At 42.0% G+C, this 18,356-nt stretch overlaps 1 protein-coding gene across 1 annotated transcript; it reads right to left on the bottom strand.

Moving 5' to 3' along the window:
• Positions 1 to 777: 777 nt before the first annotated feature.
• Positions 778 to 15,431, bottom strand: LOC135514068 (arginine/serine-rich coiled-coil protein 2-like). The gene is made up of 10 exons (XM_064937253.1): positions 15,286 to 15,431; positions 9,163 to 9,319; positions 8,877 to 8,917; positions 6,015 to 6,184; positions 5,769 to 5,885; positions 5,478 to 5,594; positions 2,229 to 2,308; positions 1,861 to 2,123; positions 1,546 to 1,635; positions 778 to 1,452 (listed from the first exon to the last, which is right to left on the bottom strand). Exons 1-10 carry the CDS (start codon positions 15,289 to 15,291, stop codon positions 1,267 to 1,269), a joined length of 1,227 nt encoding a protein of 408 aa, XP_064793325.1. The 5' UTR covers positions 15,292 to 15,431; the 3' UTR covers positions 778 to 1,266.
• Between the last annotated feature and the right edge of the window lie 2,925 nt (positions 15,432 to 18,356).

Below are 18,356 nucleotides of genomic sequence, written 5' to 3'. Positions count from 1 at the left end.
TTAAAGTTGCCAGTGATTCCTAATCTGAATCTAGGCAGCAGCTACTGATATGCTGGAGATGGCCGTTTAACTGTGGTGTAGTATAGAATACAATATATACATATTAAATGGGTGATACAATATGTAAACAATTTTAAAGTGACTAAGATACCGTAGAATAGTGTGGAGTGCATTTTATACATATGAGATGAGGAATGCTCGATCCGGAACATTGGCTAGTGGCTAATGATCCATTTCTAAAAGTGGTGTGACCCAGGTGGTGATACAGGATGCTCTCAATTGTGCTTCAAAGTTCGTGAGGGTTTTCTTTAGCCTCCTGAGGTTGAAGAGGCATTGTTGCACCTCCTACACCATGCTGTCTGTGTGGGTGGACCATTTTAGTTTGTCAGTGATGTGTACGCTGCGTAACTTGAAGCTTCCACCTCCTCCACTGTGGCCCCATCGATGTGGATAGGGTGGTGCTCCCTCAAGTCCACAATCATCTCCTTTGTTTTGTTGACATTGAGTGAGAGGTTTTTTCCTGGTACCACTCCCAGAGCCCTCAGCCGACAGGGAGGCGTCTCATTGTTGGTAATCAAGCCTACTACTGTTGTGTCGTCTGCAAACTTGATGATTGAGTTGGAGGCGTGCTTGGCCATGCAGTCATCAGTACTTAGTCAATGCTGTATGCATCCTCTCAGCAAAAATCCATTCGGAAATACGTGTTTGCTACACCCACAAAAAAATGTTGTAGCTGTGTATAAAGCATTCATGGCCAAAACAAACACCAAGGACCACTTCTCAACACAAAGGGACTTTTATTTCAAGGACATATGTAACACTATTGTTCACTCCTTCCATTAGTAGTATGATCCACTCTTACATTTCCATTCAGTAGAAAGGAAACAGAAAGATGATATAATGGCTACATTTTGAGATTATGATCTGAAGCCATTTGTAAAGACTCTTGGTAAATATATGTAAACAGAATTTTCACTTGATCTACCATTAAAAATGTATACAATTTGAGTAAAAAACAATATGCAATCACATTTCTAACAGAAGTCTAAATCTAGCCTGCATCACTCAAACTACTGCATCATTCTGAAAAGATGTACAGATTTCTTAAAACTCAGTATCTATTTACATGGGAATGTTCCAAGACGTGAGATTGTTTCTAAATAAATTACAGATCCAATGCAACAACATCCATGCAAGCTTGAGTGCTAGCTATGAGGAGAGACCTATGAGGAAGAAAGCAAGGGCAAGCCGGTGCATGGTTTGGCATTAGATCGCGTCCATGCCCCGTGAGAATGAAGAGCCGAAGCCTAGTCCCATGCCTCTCTGAGTGTGGGTCTGGGACCTGGCCATCTCGTACTGAAGGTCAAGGTTATGGAACATCTCCTCCTGCTGCTGCAGGGTCTTCAGGCCTTCGTCGTTGAGTGGCTTTGAGGCCTCACCTTCCTCTTCCCCCTGACAGGACAGAAACCACAGTGTTAGAAATACAAGGCTCTGCAGCATGGTACACAATCAAATGAGAAAATAAAAGGACTCGGTTATACATACTTTGATGCCCATCAGTTTCCGAAATTTAACATTTTGGTCCTTATTTCCAAAGTTGAGCTTCTCCCACAACTCAGCTGTCTGGGACTTGTCCTTCAAAACCAAACAATTTCAATGCATTAGTAATTTGCAACAATCGAGCCACCATGAGCGGAGTTGCATGTTCTTTTCGTAACGTTTTCATTAAGTCACTAGTTGTACATTCCGGACATAACAAAGCACACTAAAGATAAATCGGCCCCATCAGATAATAAACAGCGTAGACTTAATGCACAACATTCTGTATTGCGTACAAGGAATTCCAAAATAAAATCTTACCCCTTCCTTCTTTCCCTGCCAGAGCTTCTTCCTTTTCTTCTCCTGCTCTGCAAACTTCAGGGGGTTGACAGCCGAAGGATTGTAATAGCTGGGCACAGCAATGCCAGTCTCTGCTAAGGTTTTGGCTTGTAGGGCTGCCATCTGCGCTGCCATGGCGATCTGGGGCGTGACCTGTGTCCCAGAGGCCAGGAGAGCTGCCACGTTGAGGACAGGGTGGGTAGCAGCAGCAACTACTACTGTGTCAGACAGCAGGGGGGCTGGCACTAAAAACAATACAATACACACACAAAAAAAAAAATGGTTAGAGATTAGTGATCGGTTTAACTCACTTTGAATTAGGTGCAATTGATAGCCGAGAAGTGTCTCACCTGCAGGTACCTCCTGATGCTGCTGTTTCTCCAACATATCCTTTTCTTTCTGCTCTTGCAGTTTCTTTGCCCTTTCCAACCTGGAGATATAGAGAGAAGACAGTGAAGGGTGTTCATATTCGTCAGCTAGGCTTTTGGAGCAGAATGACAATCTATCAAATAGAGATACTCAAGAAACAAATCATGAACCCCACAGTTCCTCTAAGGGTATTTTCACATACAGTCCTCATTAAAATAATCGATCTCAGTCCGTACAAAAATGGTGTGGAAGAACTTGACTGACCTGCACAGAGCCCTGACCATAACCCCAGTGAACACCTTTGGGGTGAATTGGAACACCGACTGCGAGCCAGGCCTTATCGCCCAACACCAATGCCCAACCTCACTAATGCTCGTGGCTGAATGGAAGCAAGTCCCCGCAGCAATGTTCCAACATTGCTATGTTTAGGAAGGAACCAAGATCTTTTTCCAACATTCACACCATTCAAATCAGAATGTGTTGTCAGACAGCTAAATATACCCACTTACATTTTGGAAGCTAATAGACTGCATTTAGTTAAAATATATGAGACAATTGTAATTAGAAGATACTATTAACCCTGTCTAGAGTCTAAGCCGGTGGAGGGGCGAATTGTTTTAAGAGTCATACCAAGGAACATTTAGTTATTTGATTTGACATTGTAAGACCCTTTAAAAAAATTACAAATATTGGATAAAACATTGCATTTGGCATTACTGCTATTAGCCAATAGAAACACATTGAATAACAGATTCACTACATAGAACAGTCAAAAAAGAATATCAAAAGGAAGTTTGTTCTGAAGTGTCTGTCCTATATCTGCGATAAGATCAGGAAACCTTTAATTACGTAAAAAAATGTATATGTATTTATCCCCTATTTTAGGGACTAAACTATCTCCACATAGAGTGCCTTCAGAAAGTATCAGACCCCTTTGACATTGTCCACATTTTGTTACGTTACAGCCTTACTCTAAAATAGTTTATTTTTATTTTTTACTATTCCTTAGCAATCTACACACAATACCGATAATGACAAACGTAAAACAGGTTTTTACATTTTTGCAAATGTATAAGAGAACCTTATTTACATAAGTATTAAGATCCTTTGCTATGACACTCAAAATTGAGCTCAGGTGCATCCTGTTTCCATTGATCATACTTGAGATGTTTCTACAACGTGATTGGAGTCCACCTGTGGTAAATTCAATTGATTGGACATGATTTGGAAAGGCACACACCGGTCTATACAAGGTGCATGACAGTGCATGTCAGAGCAAAAACCAAGCCATGAGGTCAAAGGAATTGTCTGTGAAGCTCCGAGACAGGATTGTGTCAAAGCACAGATCTGGGGAAGATTACCAAAAAATGTCTGCAGCATTGAAGGTCCCCAAGAACACAGTGGCCTGCATCATTCTGGGTCAGGGAGGTGTCCTTCTGGAAGGTTCCTTCTGGAAGGTTCTCCCATCTCTGCAGCACTCAACCAATCAGGCCTTTATGGTAGAGTGGCCAGAAGGAAGCCACTCCTCAGTAAAAGGCACATGACAGCCCGCTCGTTTACCAAAAGGCACCTAAAGGACTTCCAGACCATGAGAACCCTGATTCTCTGGTCTGATGAAACCAAGATAGAACAAAGAGTCATATCTCACACGTCTGGAGGAAACCTGGCACCATGTCTATGGTGAAGCATGGTGGTGGCAGAATGATGCTGTGGGAATGTTTTTCAGCGGCAGGGACTGGGATACTAGTCAGGAACGAGGTAAAGATGAACGGAGCAGAGTACAGAGATCCTTGACGAAAACCTGCCCCAGTGCTCTCAGGACCTCAGACTGGGGCGGAAGGTTCACCTTCCAAAAGGACAACACAGGAGTGGCTTCAGGGATAAGTCTCTGAATGTCCTTGAATTTCCCAGCCAGAGCCACGACTTAAACCTGATCGAAAATAACTGGAGAGACCCATCCAACCGGACAGAGCTTGAGAGGATCTGCAGAGAATAATAGGAGAAAAATCGCCAAATACAGGCGTGCCAAGTTTGTAGTGTCATAACAAAAACGACTCAAGGCTGTAATTTCCTGCCAAAGGTGCCTGAGTAAAGGGTCTGAATATCTATGTAAACTGGTACCGGGGACCATCAGACAAGTCTTGTGAGTGTCCTAGAGCTAAAAAGAAAACACCATTGTGTTCTTGGCTGTCAGAGGGGTCATATTAGTGTGTAGCCCAACCAGTTTGGATGCTACAGACAGAAATTGGCAGAGGAGGTTGTACCGACTTCAGACAAGTCTTGTGAGGGTTGTGGACATCCTAGAGCAAAATGAATGCCATCGTGTTCGTGAGTCTCATCTTTCAATAGAGTGGTCATAACCGTTTGGACGCTACAGACGTTTTTGTGAGAAGACAGATTTGAGATGTCTTATGGTCTGACAAACACTGCTCTAGCTCTGCCACCTTTCACCACAGATGCAGAAGGGCGATATCGGCGGTTGATTGAGACAGACCATGCAAAAAAAACATCTCTAACTTAGACGGATTTTGATGGGGATTTCCTATTACGTTAATTGGATTTCCACGGGGCCGCGGAAGTTGTAGACTAAGGGTTAACGTGCAAATATTATTGGTGAGAGAATAAATAGCAAGAGAATAACTGCAGACTAAATCATTTTACCTAAAATGTTACTACTGCCCCTTTAAGAGCTAAAATAGATTTGTACCCTATGTTGCGATTCTCACCAAATATGTTGTCTTCAGACTATTAAAACCCCACAATCAATAAACAGCTATCTTAGCCTATAGATCACATATTGCAAACAAATAAACTGAACTAAAAATTCTAGACATTTTGGAATTTCTGTGCATCCTTGACAATCGCTAATCAATATCCAAAAACAGGACACTTTCCTGCGAAGCTGCACATCACCAGCTTTCTTTTCTGGCACCAATGTGAGGGTTTATGGCAGGGGAAATGGTGTTGCAGTAGTCTAGCGTGGTGCTGGAATACTGACAAGCGAACCTATGGACCTTTGTGGTGACAATGGAACTGGAACACGGAATTCAAGCAAACCGAACTCAGACCAACTCTGGAGATGGTCTCTGTTCGGTTTGAATCGGGGAGGGAGGGCTCTTTTGAGAGGTATGAGTTCCTTTGGGGTGATCATACTGCACAAAACCACACTGAGTTGACAAAAATTGTCTGAAAGGGACCAAGTGTGAAAACACCCTAAGATGCTGCGGTACCTTCTAGCCAGGGCCTCTTGTGCGTCCATGGCAGTGTTTCTGCCCCGGAAAGCCTGGGGGCTCACAGACCTGCTACGACTCTTCTCTTTTCTGTGCACTTTCTCCTTCTTCCGCTCCCTAAAGAGACATTATAGCATTTCAAGATCCACAGAAAGATTGGCATTCAGTCACACACAACACAATTTAAGAGACACATGGTGACTGACGAGGAGTGGCACATTTGAGGCACACAGGAGTGGTTACTAAAGACAAACACAGAAAATGGTAGGGAGAGAAGCAAGCGAAACGCACCTGCTTTTGCTCCTACGGCGGTGTTTGGTCTTTGAGCCCGACCGGGACCTGGCCCTCTTCTTCTTCTCCCGCGGGGAACGCGATCTCAGTTTGTCCTGACTTCTGCTGCGATGACGCCTAAAACAGGACAAAAATGCAAGATTTATTCTTATAAAAAAAAAACATACAGCTCACTCTACCCAGTTTACTGTGACTAATCTCAATACATCAAGACATCATGTAGCATCTCACTGAGCCTAGACCCACCTGTCGCATGAGTGTGATCTGGAGTGGCTCCGTCCCTTCTTGTCTTTGCGCCGGTGTCGCTCCTCCCCGTTCTCTGCAGAAAGTCTCTCCCTGCCTCTCTCAGTCTGCTCCGGCTGATCATCCTGCTTGCTGTGAGACTTTGATGGCTTCTCAGAGTCCCTCCTTTGTGCCTGTTTTAAGAAGAAGGTGTCTCTTTCAGGAAAATAGTGCAACAAAGAGTTAGTACAACTGTTTGATACAGAAGATACCAAAGCATGTTAGGAACTCATGCTCACTTCAGACATACATCCCCCTCATATTTAGAAAGCCTGATTACCAGAAACCAAACATTTCTTTACAACATTGACAGACCATGACCGGATATGTCAGAAGGGTAAATAGCTTGACGGAGCTACACTGTCAGTCCACTTTTTAACCGCTTGTTTAAATGTTGGGTTTTTTCCCACTTTGAGTGCAACGTTTTTATTCATCTTACTTAACAGGGCAAGTCAGCCTAGTGGTTAGAGCGTTGGACTAGTAACCGAAAGGTTGCAAGTTCAAATCCCGAGCTGACAAGGTGCAAATCTGTCGTTCTGCCCCTGAACAAGGCAGTTAACCCATTGTTCCTAGGCAGTCATTGAAAATAAGAATCTGTTCTTAACTGCCTGGTTAAATAAAGGTTAAATGTCGGCCTACCCCAGCCTAACGACGCTGGGCCAATTGTGTGCCACCCTATGGGACTCCCAATCATGGCCGGTTGTAATACAGCCTGGAATCGAACCAGGGTCTGTAGTGACACCTAGCACTGAGATGCAATGCCTTAGACCGCTGGAGATAAATTTGATAATGAAATGCCCTCCAATGTACCAAGACACATACTCCAACTTGTAGCACGTAGGTCAAATCTACCACCTACTCAAGTGCACCAAGTACAGTCACTTCTACTTAGTTTTGTTTCAATCATATTATGGAAAGCACATAAATTAAATACCTTATATAGTACAAAACCCAATGTAGATTATCATGGATAATCACCTCTGAGACAGCTTTAATACATATGTTTTAGTTCAGCACTTTATTCCCTCCCCAATCTACAAGTGCATGCAGCCAAGAAGATTTCAATGGTGGGCTCAGAATGAATTTGGATTAATAAGGTTACAGCCAGCAGACTTGAGCTTGAATTGAACCCAGTAATAGGCAATTGAACCCAGGAAAAGGCTCATGTTAATTTCCTTTATTTGCAATTATTTTCTAGGAGGCAAGTATAAGTTTGAATGGCTGATAGTTACCTGTCCGAGTAGTAGGCATATAATTTTGCTATGTCAGCAGCGTCTTCAGTTCAGTGTCTCTTCGTGCTTTAGCACGCTGAGTATGATTTATTGTAGAAATGTTATCATGTGATCTACACACAGGATTTATTAAAAGAATAATCTCATATACAGTACCAGTCCAAAGTTTGGACACATCTACTCATTCAAGGGTTTTTCTTTATTTTTTTACTATTGTCTACATTGTAGAATAGACATCAAAACTAAGAAATAACACATATGGAGTCATGGAATAAAAGTGTTAAACAATTCCAAATATATATTTGAGATTCTTCAAAGTAGCCACCCTTTTCCTTGATGACAGCTTTGCACACTTGGCAATGGAATGCATTAAGGTGTGCCTTGTTAAAAGTGAATTAAAAGCCTTTAATTTGTGGAATTTCTTTCCTTCTTAATGCGTTTGAGCCAATCAGTTGTGTTGTGACAAGGTAAGGGGGTATACAGGAGATACCCCTATTTGGTAAAAGACCAAGTCAATATTATGGCAAAAACAGCTCAAATAAGCAAAGAGAAAAGACAGTCCATCATTATCTAAGACATGAAGGTCAGTCAATCTGAAACATTTCAAGAACTTTGAAAGTTTATTCAAAAAACAAAAAGTGTTTTGATGAAACTGGCTCATGAGGACCACCACAGGATTTTTATTTTAAAATGTAACCTTTACTTAACTCAGTCACCCAGGTACATTTGGGCAAATCGTGAAGGAGACATTTGTATTCATAAATTCGGTGACCTATAGAATGTTCTACACCCCTAATGATATAGTGAAGTCTGGTTACGTTCTAGGATCTCTGAGGAATACATACGAATGTGATCTGACTGGTTGAACCAACATTTAGGGTGAGATTTTCACAGATACCTTGCTTTGAAAATTGAAAGAGTGGAAATACAAAATCGATCGTGCATTCTAGAAGGACCTTTAAGGATATGAAAGAGGATTTCTCTAACAAAACGACACCTCATTATCTCTGGGACCCGTTGGATGATAAAAATCAGAGCAAGACTTCAGAATGGAAGTACACATTCCACCTTCAGAGATGAATTTATCAAACTTATCGCGGTGAAAAAAAAGTGTTTAGTTGTTAGGAGCTCTCGAGACAATAGCATGGCATTTTTTCGCAGTAATAGCTACTGAAATTGAATCTTTTAAGAATCTCAAATGTATTTAGAATTGTTTAACACTTTTTTGGTTACTACATGATTCCATGTGAAATGTCATTGTCTTCACTATTATTCTACAATGTAGAAAATACTAAAAATAAAAAACCTTGAATGAGTAGGTGTCCAAACTTTTGACTGGTACTGTATATATTCTTCACCATCTACTATGGCTACACTCAAGTGACCAAGGATACGTTAATGAGACATCAAAATAAAAAAAATAAAAAACATGTCAGTTTTTCCATTAAGTCTTTTAGTAAGCTTTGACTCAGGTTTCATTGCCTACAGTGTTTGGTACTTACCATGGTCAACAAAAAAGACACTATTGATATTCAAGATGGTGACAGTACTGCAGCCTACTTTTAGTTCACTAAAATTAACTAAGTTTAGTTACCTCTTTGCTCCTGCTCCGACTTCGTCTGTGCTTTTTGTCACCTGTAAAAGTAAAAACGATGAGAACAGTGACAAAATTCTACTGCACTATTAAATTAGGATTGACTCCGATGAGTCACCTGTAGTGCGTGACTATTTTGGACTGTTCTATCAACAAGGTACAGCTGCTTTAAGCTTATGTCAAATCCAAATCACATGACCAGACCTACCAAGTGAACATAACAAAAATGTATTACCAAAACTACAAACATCATTCCGAGTTTTAAAATTTAGTGCATTTAACTCACTTGATTTGCGTTTTCGGTCCCTGGAGTGTGACCTTGATCGGGAAGGATGGTGTTTGGAGCTTCTGGGTGATTTGGATGATTCCATAGTGTGTTTTCTTCTGTCCGTGTAAAGAGAGCCCATCAAGGGTAGCAGGTTGGTCGAGTCGGCATCACTTGCCTAAATTAAAGTAAACACACTGATCAACCTTAGGGTTTATTTGTTCTTTAACCTCACTTCGGGAAGACAATGTTCCAGCACCCCAACCAGGACCAGTGGTGTAAAGTACGAGTAAAAATACTTTCAAGTAGTGATGCACCAATGTGACATTTTTGTCCGATACCAATATCCTAGTACAGTTAAATAGTTAACACACACACACACACAGCGGTCTAAGGCACTGCATCTCAGTGCAAGAGGTGTAACTACAGTCCCTGGTTCGAATCCAGGCTGTATCACATCTGGCCATGATTGGGAGTCCCATTGGGCGGCACACAATTGGCCCAGCGTCGTCCGGGTTTGGCCAGGGTAGTTTGTCATTGTAAATAAGAATTTGTTCTTAACTGACTTGCCTAGTTAAATAAAGGTTACACAAACAGACCACACTGACTAAAAAGTTATTTTGTTGGCAATTACGCATGTCCCCATTACCAGTAAAACATCATCAAAACCTATTTCTTTCACTTGCTGTGCTGTTTCGTTGTTCAATTGATCAGTCGTTTCATTCTCAACCAGGATTTCTATGGAACGCTGATTGGGTCTTTGCGTGTCTAAACAGATACATGCCAAATAACACGACATAATCTGTTTCAGTAGCTATAGTTAGCTAGCTAACTATATAGCTAGGTATCATCTTCTAAAATAACCCTACTTTATAAGACAGTTCTTATTTGATTAATGGTGGTTGGACCCATCTATGTGAAGCTCTCCACAATAAGGATTAGGCACAATAGCGGAATTTGCGGCTAGCCTTCAAAATAAATGGCATAATTCTACTATTTGTATTCATTTGCATCACTGTCAATGACAATACTTTTATTTTGAAGGCTACCTGCAAATTCCGCTATTGTGCCTAGCTTCACAACACATAACCCGGTCCGGTCGAGCCTCACTAGCCAGATGAAGCTAGCTGGGTGCTTATAACGTTAGCTTGGGCAACAGGATTAGGTAGCTGGCTAGCTATTTATTTTCATGAACTGAAGATCAATTTCAATAGGCGAACAACAATACTTACAATCTTGCTAAGAATAATGAAAATGACTGCAGTTTCTATGGTCATTGTTTTCAGGCTGGTTGTATGGGTGATAGCTAGGTACCAAGCTAAAATTAGCTACCCCAGAAGTTGCGGTCGAACAACTGATGTTTTATTACCAACGCGGTATTGTAAACACATCGTTCGTGGCCTGTGTTTGCTGACTTTTTTGTAAAGCTTTGACAGTGCTACGGTATCTTTTTATACACGCAAAGCCCAAACGGCGTACCCTAGTATACATGTCGTGAAGCTAATAGCAGTGACGCTATTACTGTGTAACTCCGGTAGGCAACATCTGAAAAATAGCGCCCTTGGCAGTGTGTACTGGTGCTCGACCAGTTGGCGAAAGCCAACATCACCCACGACAGAGAACAGTTGACTGTCAAGGACAATGAATTCCATTATCGTGGCTTTAATGGACTTTGCCTTTGAGTTGTCTGGTCGAAATGTTCTTACTCTTCCAAATCACTGCTCGATCCACACAAGCAAACATCGTGTGGGCTAGGTCAGGAATGCTGTGTTGCACCTGTAGCGCAAAAATGTACATGCCGTTATTACGTCATGTACATACGTTATATAGGTATGCACGGTAGCTTGACATTGATGTTAAAAACCAGCGTTAAACTTAACATTGGCCAATACCGGTGTTGCCATTTCTAGCTAATATCGTCCGATTCAGATATGTTCGCGGATGTGTCATGCATCCCTACTTTAAAGTACTGCTGAAGTCGTTTTTTGGGGTAGCTGTACTTAACTATTTATATTTGCCAACTTTAACTAAACTACATCCCTAAAGAAAATGATTTACTTTTTACTGCATACATTTTCCCTGACACAAAAGTACTTGTTACATTTTGAATACTTAGCAGGACAGAAAAATGGTCCGATTCACACACTTATGAAGAGAAAATCCCTGGTCATCCCTACTGCCTCTAATCTGCAGACTCACTTAACACAAATGCTTTGCTTGTAAATAATGTCTCAGTGTTGGAGTGTGACCCTGGCTGTACGTAAAAAATAATAATTGTGCCGTCTTGTTTGCTTAATAAGGAATGTTTTATTACTTGTACTTTTACTTTTGATGCTCAAATATATTTAAGTAACTACATTTCCTATTGATACTTAAGTATATTTAAAAATCAAATACTTTTAGTCAAGTGTTGTTTTTACTGGGTGACCTTCACTTGAGTAATTTTCTATTAAGGCATCTTTACTTTTACTCGGGATTGAGAATTGAGTACTTTTTCCACCACTGACCGGCACCACTACGTTCTAGGGAAGATGAACGATGACTCAACCGGCTGTGTTATCCCACTGAGCTAAAGACATTAATTCAGAGGGCCAACGCTTGTTCAGGTCTCAGGCATGTTTACTCATCAGTCACATCAACTGGGCCCTTACACAGACTTTAATTTGCTTCACATTGCTCAACATAAAATGCTGGTAGTAGCTATATCGCTAACGTGAGCTAATTGTCTCCAAAGTTACCAACCCTCCTCCTGGACAACGACTGGGTATGCAGGCATTTGCGCTAAGTCAACCCAACCAACACCTATTAAAAGTACCTGATGGGCATCTGGTTAGATACAAATGGAGGCTGCAACTGGCAAATCAACATAATTGCTAACGCTAGCTAAGTTAATTAAGGGTGTTTTCACAAAATAATCGATCTCAGTCCTCTTTAAAGTGAACTCCGGGGGGGAGCGAAAGAACTTTGTTCTCTTTGTCACACTGCCCTTGAATTTGAATGAGGACAACTCTCTTGCCAGTTCACTTCACCTATTTTGTGGTCCGAGTCCTCTTTGCATTCACATTGCTTTTAGAAAAGAACCAAGATGTTTTTCCCAATATTCACTCAATGTAGTGGGTTTTTACAAAGTACAGGACAAGCCATTCCATCAGAATGTGAGGGAGGAGGAGGAATAATGGCCACGGGCTGTTTACCATGGTTCGGGCTAGGCCCCTTAGTTCCAGGGAAGAGAAAATAATGCTACAGCATACAATGACATTATAGACGATTCTGTGTTCCAACTTTGTGGCAACAGTGGTGAAGGTCCTTTCCCGTTTCAGCATGACAATATCCCGTGCACAAATCAAGGTCCATAAAAAAATGGTGTGGAAGACCTTGACTGACCTACACAGAGCCCTGACCATAACACCAGTGAACACCTTTGGGATGAATTGGACCGCCAACTGCGAGCCAGGCCTCATCGCCCAACCTCACTAATGCTCGTGGTTGAATGGAAGCAAATCCTTGCAGCAATATTCCAACATATAGCGGAAAGCCTTCCCAGAAGAGTGGACGCTGTTTTAGAAGCAAAGGTGGGGCCAACTCCATATTGATGCCCATGATTTTGGAATTAGCTTTTCGACAAGCAGGTGTTCACATACTTTTGGTAATGTAGTGTACCTACTTACATTTTGGAAGCTAATAGATTGCATTTAGTTAAATGGTGAGACATAATTGTAATCAAAAGATACTAATAAAATGAAATATTATTAGTAACAAATTGCAGAAGAATAACTGCAGATTAAATTATGATGTAATTTTAAATTTAACACCCAATGTTGGCTACTGCCCTTTTGACTGTCAATCACCGTATTCTTATGGGCAGACTCAATAGCCTTGGTTTTTCTAATGACTGCCTCGTCTGGTTCACCAACTACTTTGAAGACAGAGTTCAGTGTGTCAAATCGGAGGGCATGTTGTCCGGACCTCTGGCAGTCTCTATGGGGGTACCACAGGGTTTAATCCTCAGGCCGACTCTTCTCTCTGTATACATCAATGATGTCACTCTTGCCGTGGGCGATTCCCTTATCCACCTCTACGCAGACGACACCATTCTGTATACTTCTGGCCCTTCCTTGGACGCTGTGCTAACTAACCTCCAAACGAGCTTCAATGCCACACAACACTCCTTCCATGGCCTCCAACTGCTCTTAAAACGCTAGTAAAAACAAATGCATGCTTTTCAACCGTTCACTGCCCGAACCCGCCCGCCCGACAAGCATCACCACCCTGGACGGTTCTGACCTAGAATATGTGGACAACTATAAATACCTAGGTGTCTGGTTAGACTATAAAAACTCTCCTCCCAGGCTCATATTAAACATCTCCAAACCAAAATCAAATCTAGTCAGCTTTCTATTTCACAAAAAAGCCTCCTTCACTCACGCCGCCAAACTTACCCTAGTAAAACTGACTATCCTACTGATCCTCGACTTTGGCGATGTCATCTACAAAATAGCTTCCAATACTCTACTCAGCAAACTGGATGCAGTTTATCACAGTGCCATCCGTTTTGTTACCAAAGCCCCATATACCCCCCACCATTGCGACCTGTATACTCTAGTCGGCTGGCCCTCGCTACATATTTGTTGCCAGACCCACTGGCTCCAGGTCATCTATAAGTCTATGCTAGGTAAAGCTTCGCCTTATCTCAGTTCACGATAACAACACCCACCCGTAGCACACGTTCCAGCAGGTATATCTCACTGATCATCCCCAAAGCCAACACCTCATTTGGCCACCTTTCCTTCCAATTCTTTGCTGCCAGTGAATGGAGCGAATTGCAAAACAATCGCTTAAGTTGGAGACTTATTTCCCTCACCAACTTTAAACATCAGCCATCTGAGCAGCTAACCGACTGCTGCAGCTGTACTTAGTCCATCTGTAAATAGCCCACCCAATCTACCTACTTCACCCCATACTGTTTTAATGTACTTTTCTGCTCTTTTGCACACCAGTATCTCTACTTGCACATCATCATCATCATCATCATCATCATCATCTGCTCATTTATCACTCCAGTGTTAATCTGCTAAATTGTAATTATTCGTTCCTATGGCCTATTTATTGCCTACCTCCTCATGCACACACTGTATATTGACTTTTTTTCTACTGTCATTGACTTGTTTATTGTGTTATTGGCTTGTTTATTGTTTGGTCCATATGTAACTGTGTTGTTGTCTGTCTCACACTGCTTTGCTTTATCTTGGCCATGTCGCAGTTGTAAATGAGATCTTGTTCTCAACTAGCCTACCTGGTTAAATAAAGGTGAAATTTAAAAAAAAAATTAAGAGCTAGAATAGATTTTGTACTCTGTTGTGATTCTTAAAATACGTTGTCTTCTATTCAAACCCCACAATCAAATAAACATTTTACTTAGCTCTCAGCCTTCAGATCACAAAATTGCAAACAAATAATATGAACTAAAAACTCGACACATTTTGGAATTGCAATGCATCCAAAAATGGTTTGGGAATTGCTGACAAACCTTAAGAAATATCCAAAACAGCAAACGCTTTTTCCGCGACCCTGCACATCATAATTGTCTCTCTTTTTTAGTATCAATGTGAGGGGGTATGGCAGGGGAACGATGTTGCAGTAATCTAGTGTGTGGTGCGGGAATAATGACAAGCGAACCTAGGGCGTTGAGTGTTTCCATTGCCCTTAAAAGGTTCGGGGAATCGAGGGGTCTGAGTTCATTTGGAGTGTTCTCACTGCACAAACAATTAAGAGAACCACACTGAGTTCACAAAAATTGGCTGAAAGGGAACGAGTGTAAAAACAACCACATTAAGGTTTGCTACCTAATGACGTTGCTAGTTTGCAAAAGACTGCGAACGTTATGTTATATAGCTAGTTAGGTAACTAGTTAACACTAACATAATCCGATAAAGTAGAATTTCCATGTATTTCCAAAATCAACACGACAAAGCTACCAACTACTACAGCAACTAACCGTCAGCTACTGACGTTATCTCGCTAGGTTGTCGACATGGCTGCCACGGCAAAGACGCCATCTTGATTAAACAAAACATCTTTAAAATAGAAACAGCGAGCATAAATTATTATATAAACTCGATGGTAATGTATTTGGTGAACACTTACCGCCATGAGTCGCTTAAAGAACCCCCGTAAAAAAAATAATAAACGTGAGTTGTTCTTTCTGTGCTGTTGTTGAGCTTCGTTCGGTGTTCCAGCAAATTCCTCCCACTTCCAGGCCGTTCTGTTACAACAGAGAGCGGAAGTGGCGGAGTAAGAGGTTTTACTCCGACCACAATTTGTCCACGACAATAAACCAATGAAGTGAGGAATTTTTGTATGGTGGTCAATGAGTGTCGAATTTGGTTAACAAACAATAATTTCTAATTTTCTGGATTAATCTTATTTTATAGAATATAAGTTTCGTAATGGTTAGTTTGTTACGAATGCACTGATATAAGTGGACGCACTTGGAAAAACGATTTTATATTGGTGTTAATTAATCAGGTCAACACCACCAAGGCCTGGGGTCCTGACAGTATTCCAAGGCCAATCTCAGCACATGTGCAGATCAACTGGCAGGTATATTCATGGTAATTTTCAACCTCTCTGTAATCTCCACATATTTTATGATGACCACAATAATTTCTGCTAAGATCACCTCCACCACGCTGACCCTTAACATAGGGTCCCCACTGGGGTGTGTTCTTAGTCCCCTCCTGTACTCTCTGTTCACCCACGACTGTGTGGCCACACATGACTCCACCACCATTATCAAGTTCGCTAACGACACGATGGTGTTAGGCTTGATCACCGGCGATGATGAGTCAGCCTACAGCGAGGAGGTCAGTGACCTAGCAGTGTGGTGCCAGGTTGGTCGTCAAAGACCCCAACTACCCAAGTCATAGACTATTTTCTCTGCTGCCACGCAGCAAGAGGTACTGGTGCATCAAGTCTGAAACCAACAGGCTCTTGAACAGCTTCTATCCCCAAGCAATATGACTGATAAATAGCTAACAAAATATATACATGGACTGTTTACCTTGTATCTTTATTGATCTTTTATTTCAATATTTGCACTGTCTCTATGCACTGTCACTCCAACACACACACAAACACCCACTCCATTGTTTGTTCACTCACACATAATATGCACATACAGTGCATTCGGAAAGTATTCAGACCCCTTGACCTTTTCCACATTTTGTTACATTACAGCCTTATTCTAAAATTGATTAAATAAAAACAATTCCTCATCAATCTACACACAACACCCAATATTGTCAAAGCGAAAACAGGTTTTTAGAAATTGTACCAAATGTATAAAAACACAACAGAAATACCTTATTTACTTAAGTATTAAAACCCTTTGCTATTGTAACAGTTTAGCTTCCGTCCCTCTCCTCGCCTCTACTTGGGCTCGAACCAGGGACCCGCTGCACACATCGACAATAGCCACCCTCGAAGCATTGCCCCAAAAAAGCCGTGGCTCTTGCAGAGCAAGGGGAACAACTACTTCAAGTTCTCAGAGCGATTGACGTCACTGATTTAAACGCTATTAGCGCACACCCCACAATCCATTTCACACTGGTTACACTCACCCCCCTTTTGACCTCCTCCTTTTCCGCAGCAACCAGTGATCCGGTTCCACAGCATCAATGTAACAGTATAGCTTCCGTCCCTCTCCTCACCCCTACCTGGGCTTGAACCAGGGACCCTCTGCACACATCAACAACTGCCTCCCACAAAGTATCGTTACCCATCGCTCCACAAATTCCACCCGGCAAACCATTTCACACCAGTTACAATCTGAGACTCGAAATTGAGCTCAGGTGCATCCATCATCCTTGGGATGTTTCTACAACGTGATTGGAGTCCATTTGTGGTAAATTCAATTGATTGGGCATGATTTGGAAAGGCACACACCTGTCTATATAAGGTCCCACAGTTGACAATGGATGTCAGAGCAAATACCAAGCCATGAGGTCGAAGGAATTGTCCGTAGAGGTCCGAGACAGGATTATGTCAAGGTACAGATCTGGGGAAGGGTACCAAACAATGTCTGCAGCATTGAAGGTCCCCAATAACACAGTGGCCTCCATCATTCCTTAATGCAAGAAGTTTGGAACCACAGACTCTTCCTAGAGCTGGTCACCCGGCAAAACCGAGCAATCGGTGGAGAAGGGCCTTGGTCAGGGAGGTGACTAAGAACCCAACGGTCACTCTGACAGAGCTCCAAAAGGCACCTAAAGCACTCTCATACCATGAGAAAACAGATTCTCTGGTCTGATGAAACCAAGATTGAACTCTTTGGCCTGAATTCCAAGCCTCACATCTGGAGGAAATCTGGCACCATCTCTACGGTGAAGCATGGTGGTGGCAGCATTATGCTGTGGGGATGTTTTTCAGCGGCAGGGACTGTGACACTAATCAGGATTGAGGGAAAGATGTACGGAGCAAAGTACGGAAAGATCTGCTCCAGAGAACTCAGGACCTCATACTGTGGCGAAGGTTCACATTCCAACAGGACAACAACCCTAAGCACACAAGCCAACACTGCCTTACTCCCTATCGTTCGCACAACTTAGAAAAACTACATTTTAGGGCTTCCCTTATGCCCTTTTTCATGACAAGTCACTGAGTGAGTATGCTTGTTATCCACCACTGAGTGAGTGTGCTTGTTATCCACCGACCAGAACATTAAGGGTGTGTTCATAAATTGCCTCCAGTGTCAGAGATCGCTTTGTGTCTTTCCTAAATTCAGAGCGTACACTGTCACTGGCCAGTAGGGTTAATCCGAGTTCTGACCTCAAAGGAACTCAAGCCAACTGCCTAAAATTGGCTAGCTTGCTAGAGCGCAGAATAACTAATGATTTTTAGAACTCGCAACACCTTTTGAATATGACCGGCGTAAGTAAAGTCGGGGAAAAAAATGTTATAAAATTGTTGCCAGCTGCACAATTACAGTCACCTATGCTCAATATAAAATGAAAACAGCCTAACCAGCTCTACTAGGGCAGGTAAATTGGTGTGAGGTGTTCTCTAATGTGTGTCTGGTAGTAGCTAGCCAGTTAGCTTGGGTGCTTGATTGTGATGGTGAGGACGGAACGCTCGGATCAACCCACCTAATAGACAATATTTGGTTACAAGTGAGAACCCGGATGACCAATCACTGATTGCGCACGCCTACTAAAGAT

This window comes from Oncorhynchus masou, chromosome 25 (genome assembly GCF_036934945.1).
Source record: "Oncorhynchus masou masou isolate Uvic2021 chromosome 25, UVic_Omas_1.1, whole genome shotgun sequence".
Lineage (NCBI taxonomy): Eukaryota > Metazoa > Chordata > Actinopteri > Salmoniformes > Salmonidae > Oncorhynchus > Oncorhynchus masou.
Note: the sequence above shows the minus strand (reverse complement) of the source record. Positions and strands in the feature narration are given on the sequence as shown.

What these genes read in the sequence shown, in the direction of transcription:
- LOC135514068 (XM_064937253.1), bottom strand. An exon ending in CGCCGTAGGAGCAAAAGCAG is followed by an intron (nt 5,595 to 5,768) that starts GTGCGTTTCGCT and finishes ATGTCTCTTTAG; the next exon opens with GGAGCGGAAGAAGGAGAAAG. An exon ending in GCATCAGGAGGTACCTGCAG is followed by an intron (nt 2,124 to 2,228) that starts GTGAGACACTTC and finishes TATTGTTTTTAG; the next exon opens with TGCCAGCCCCCCTGCTGTCT.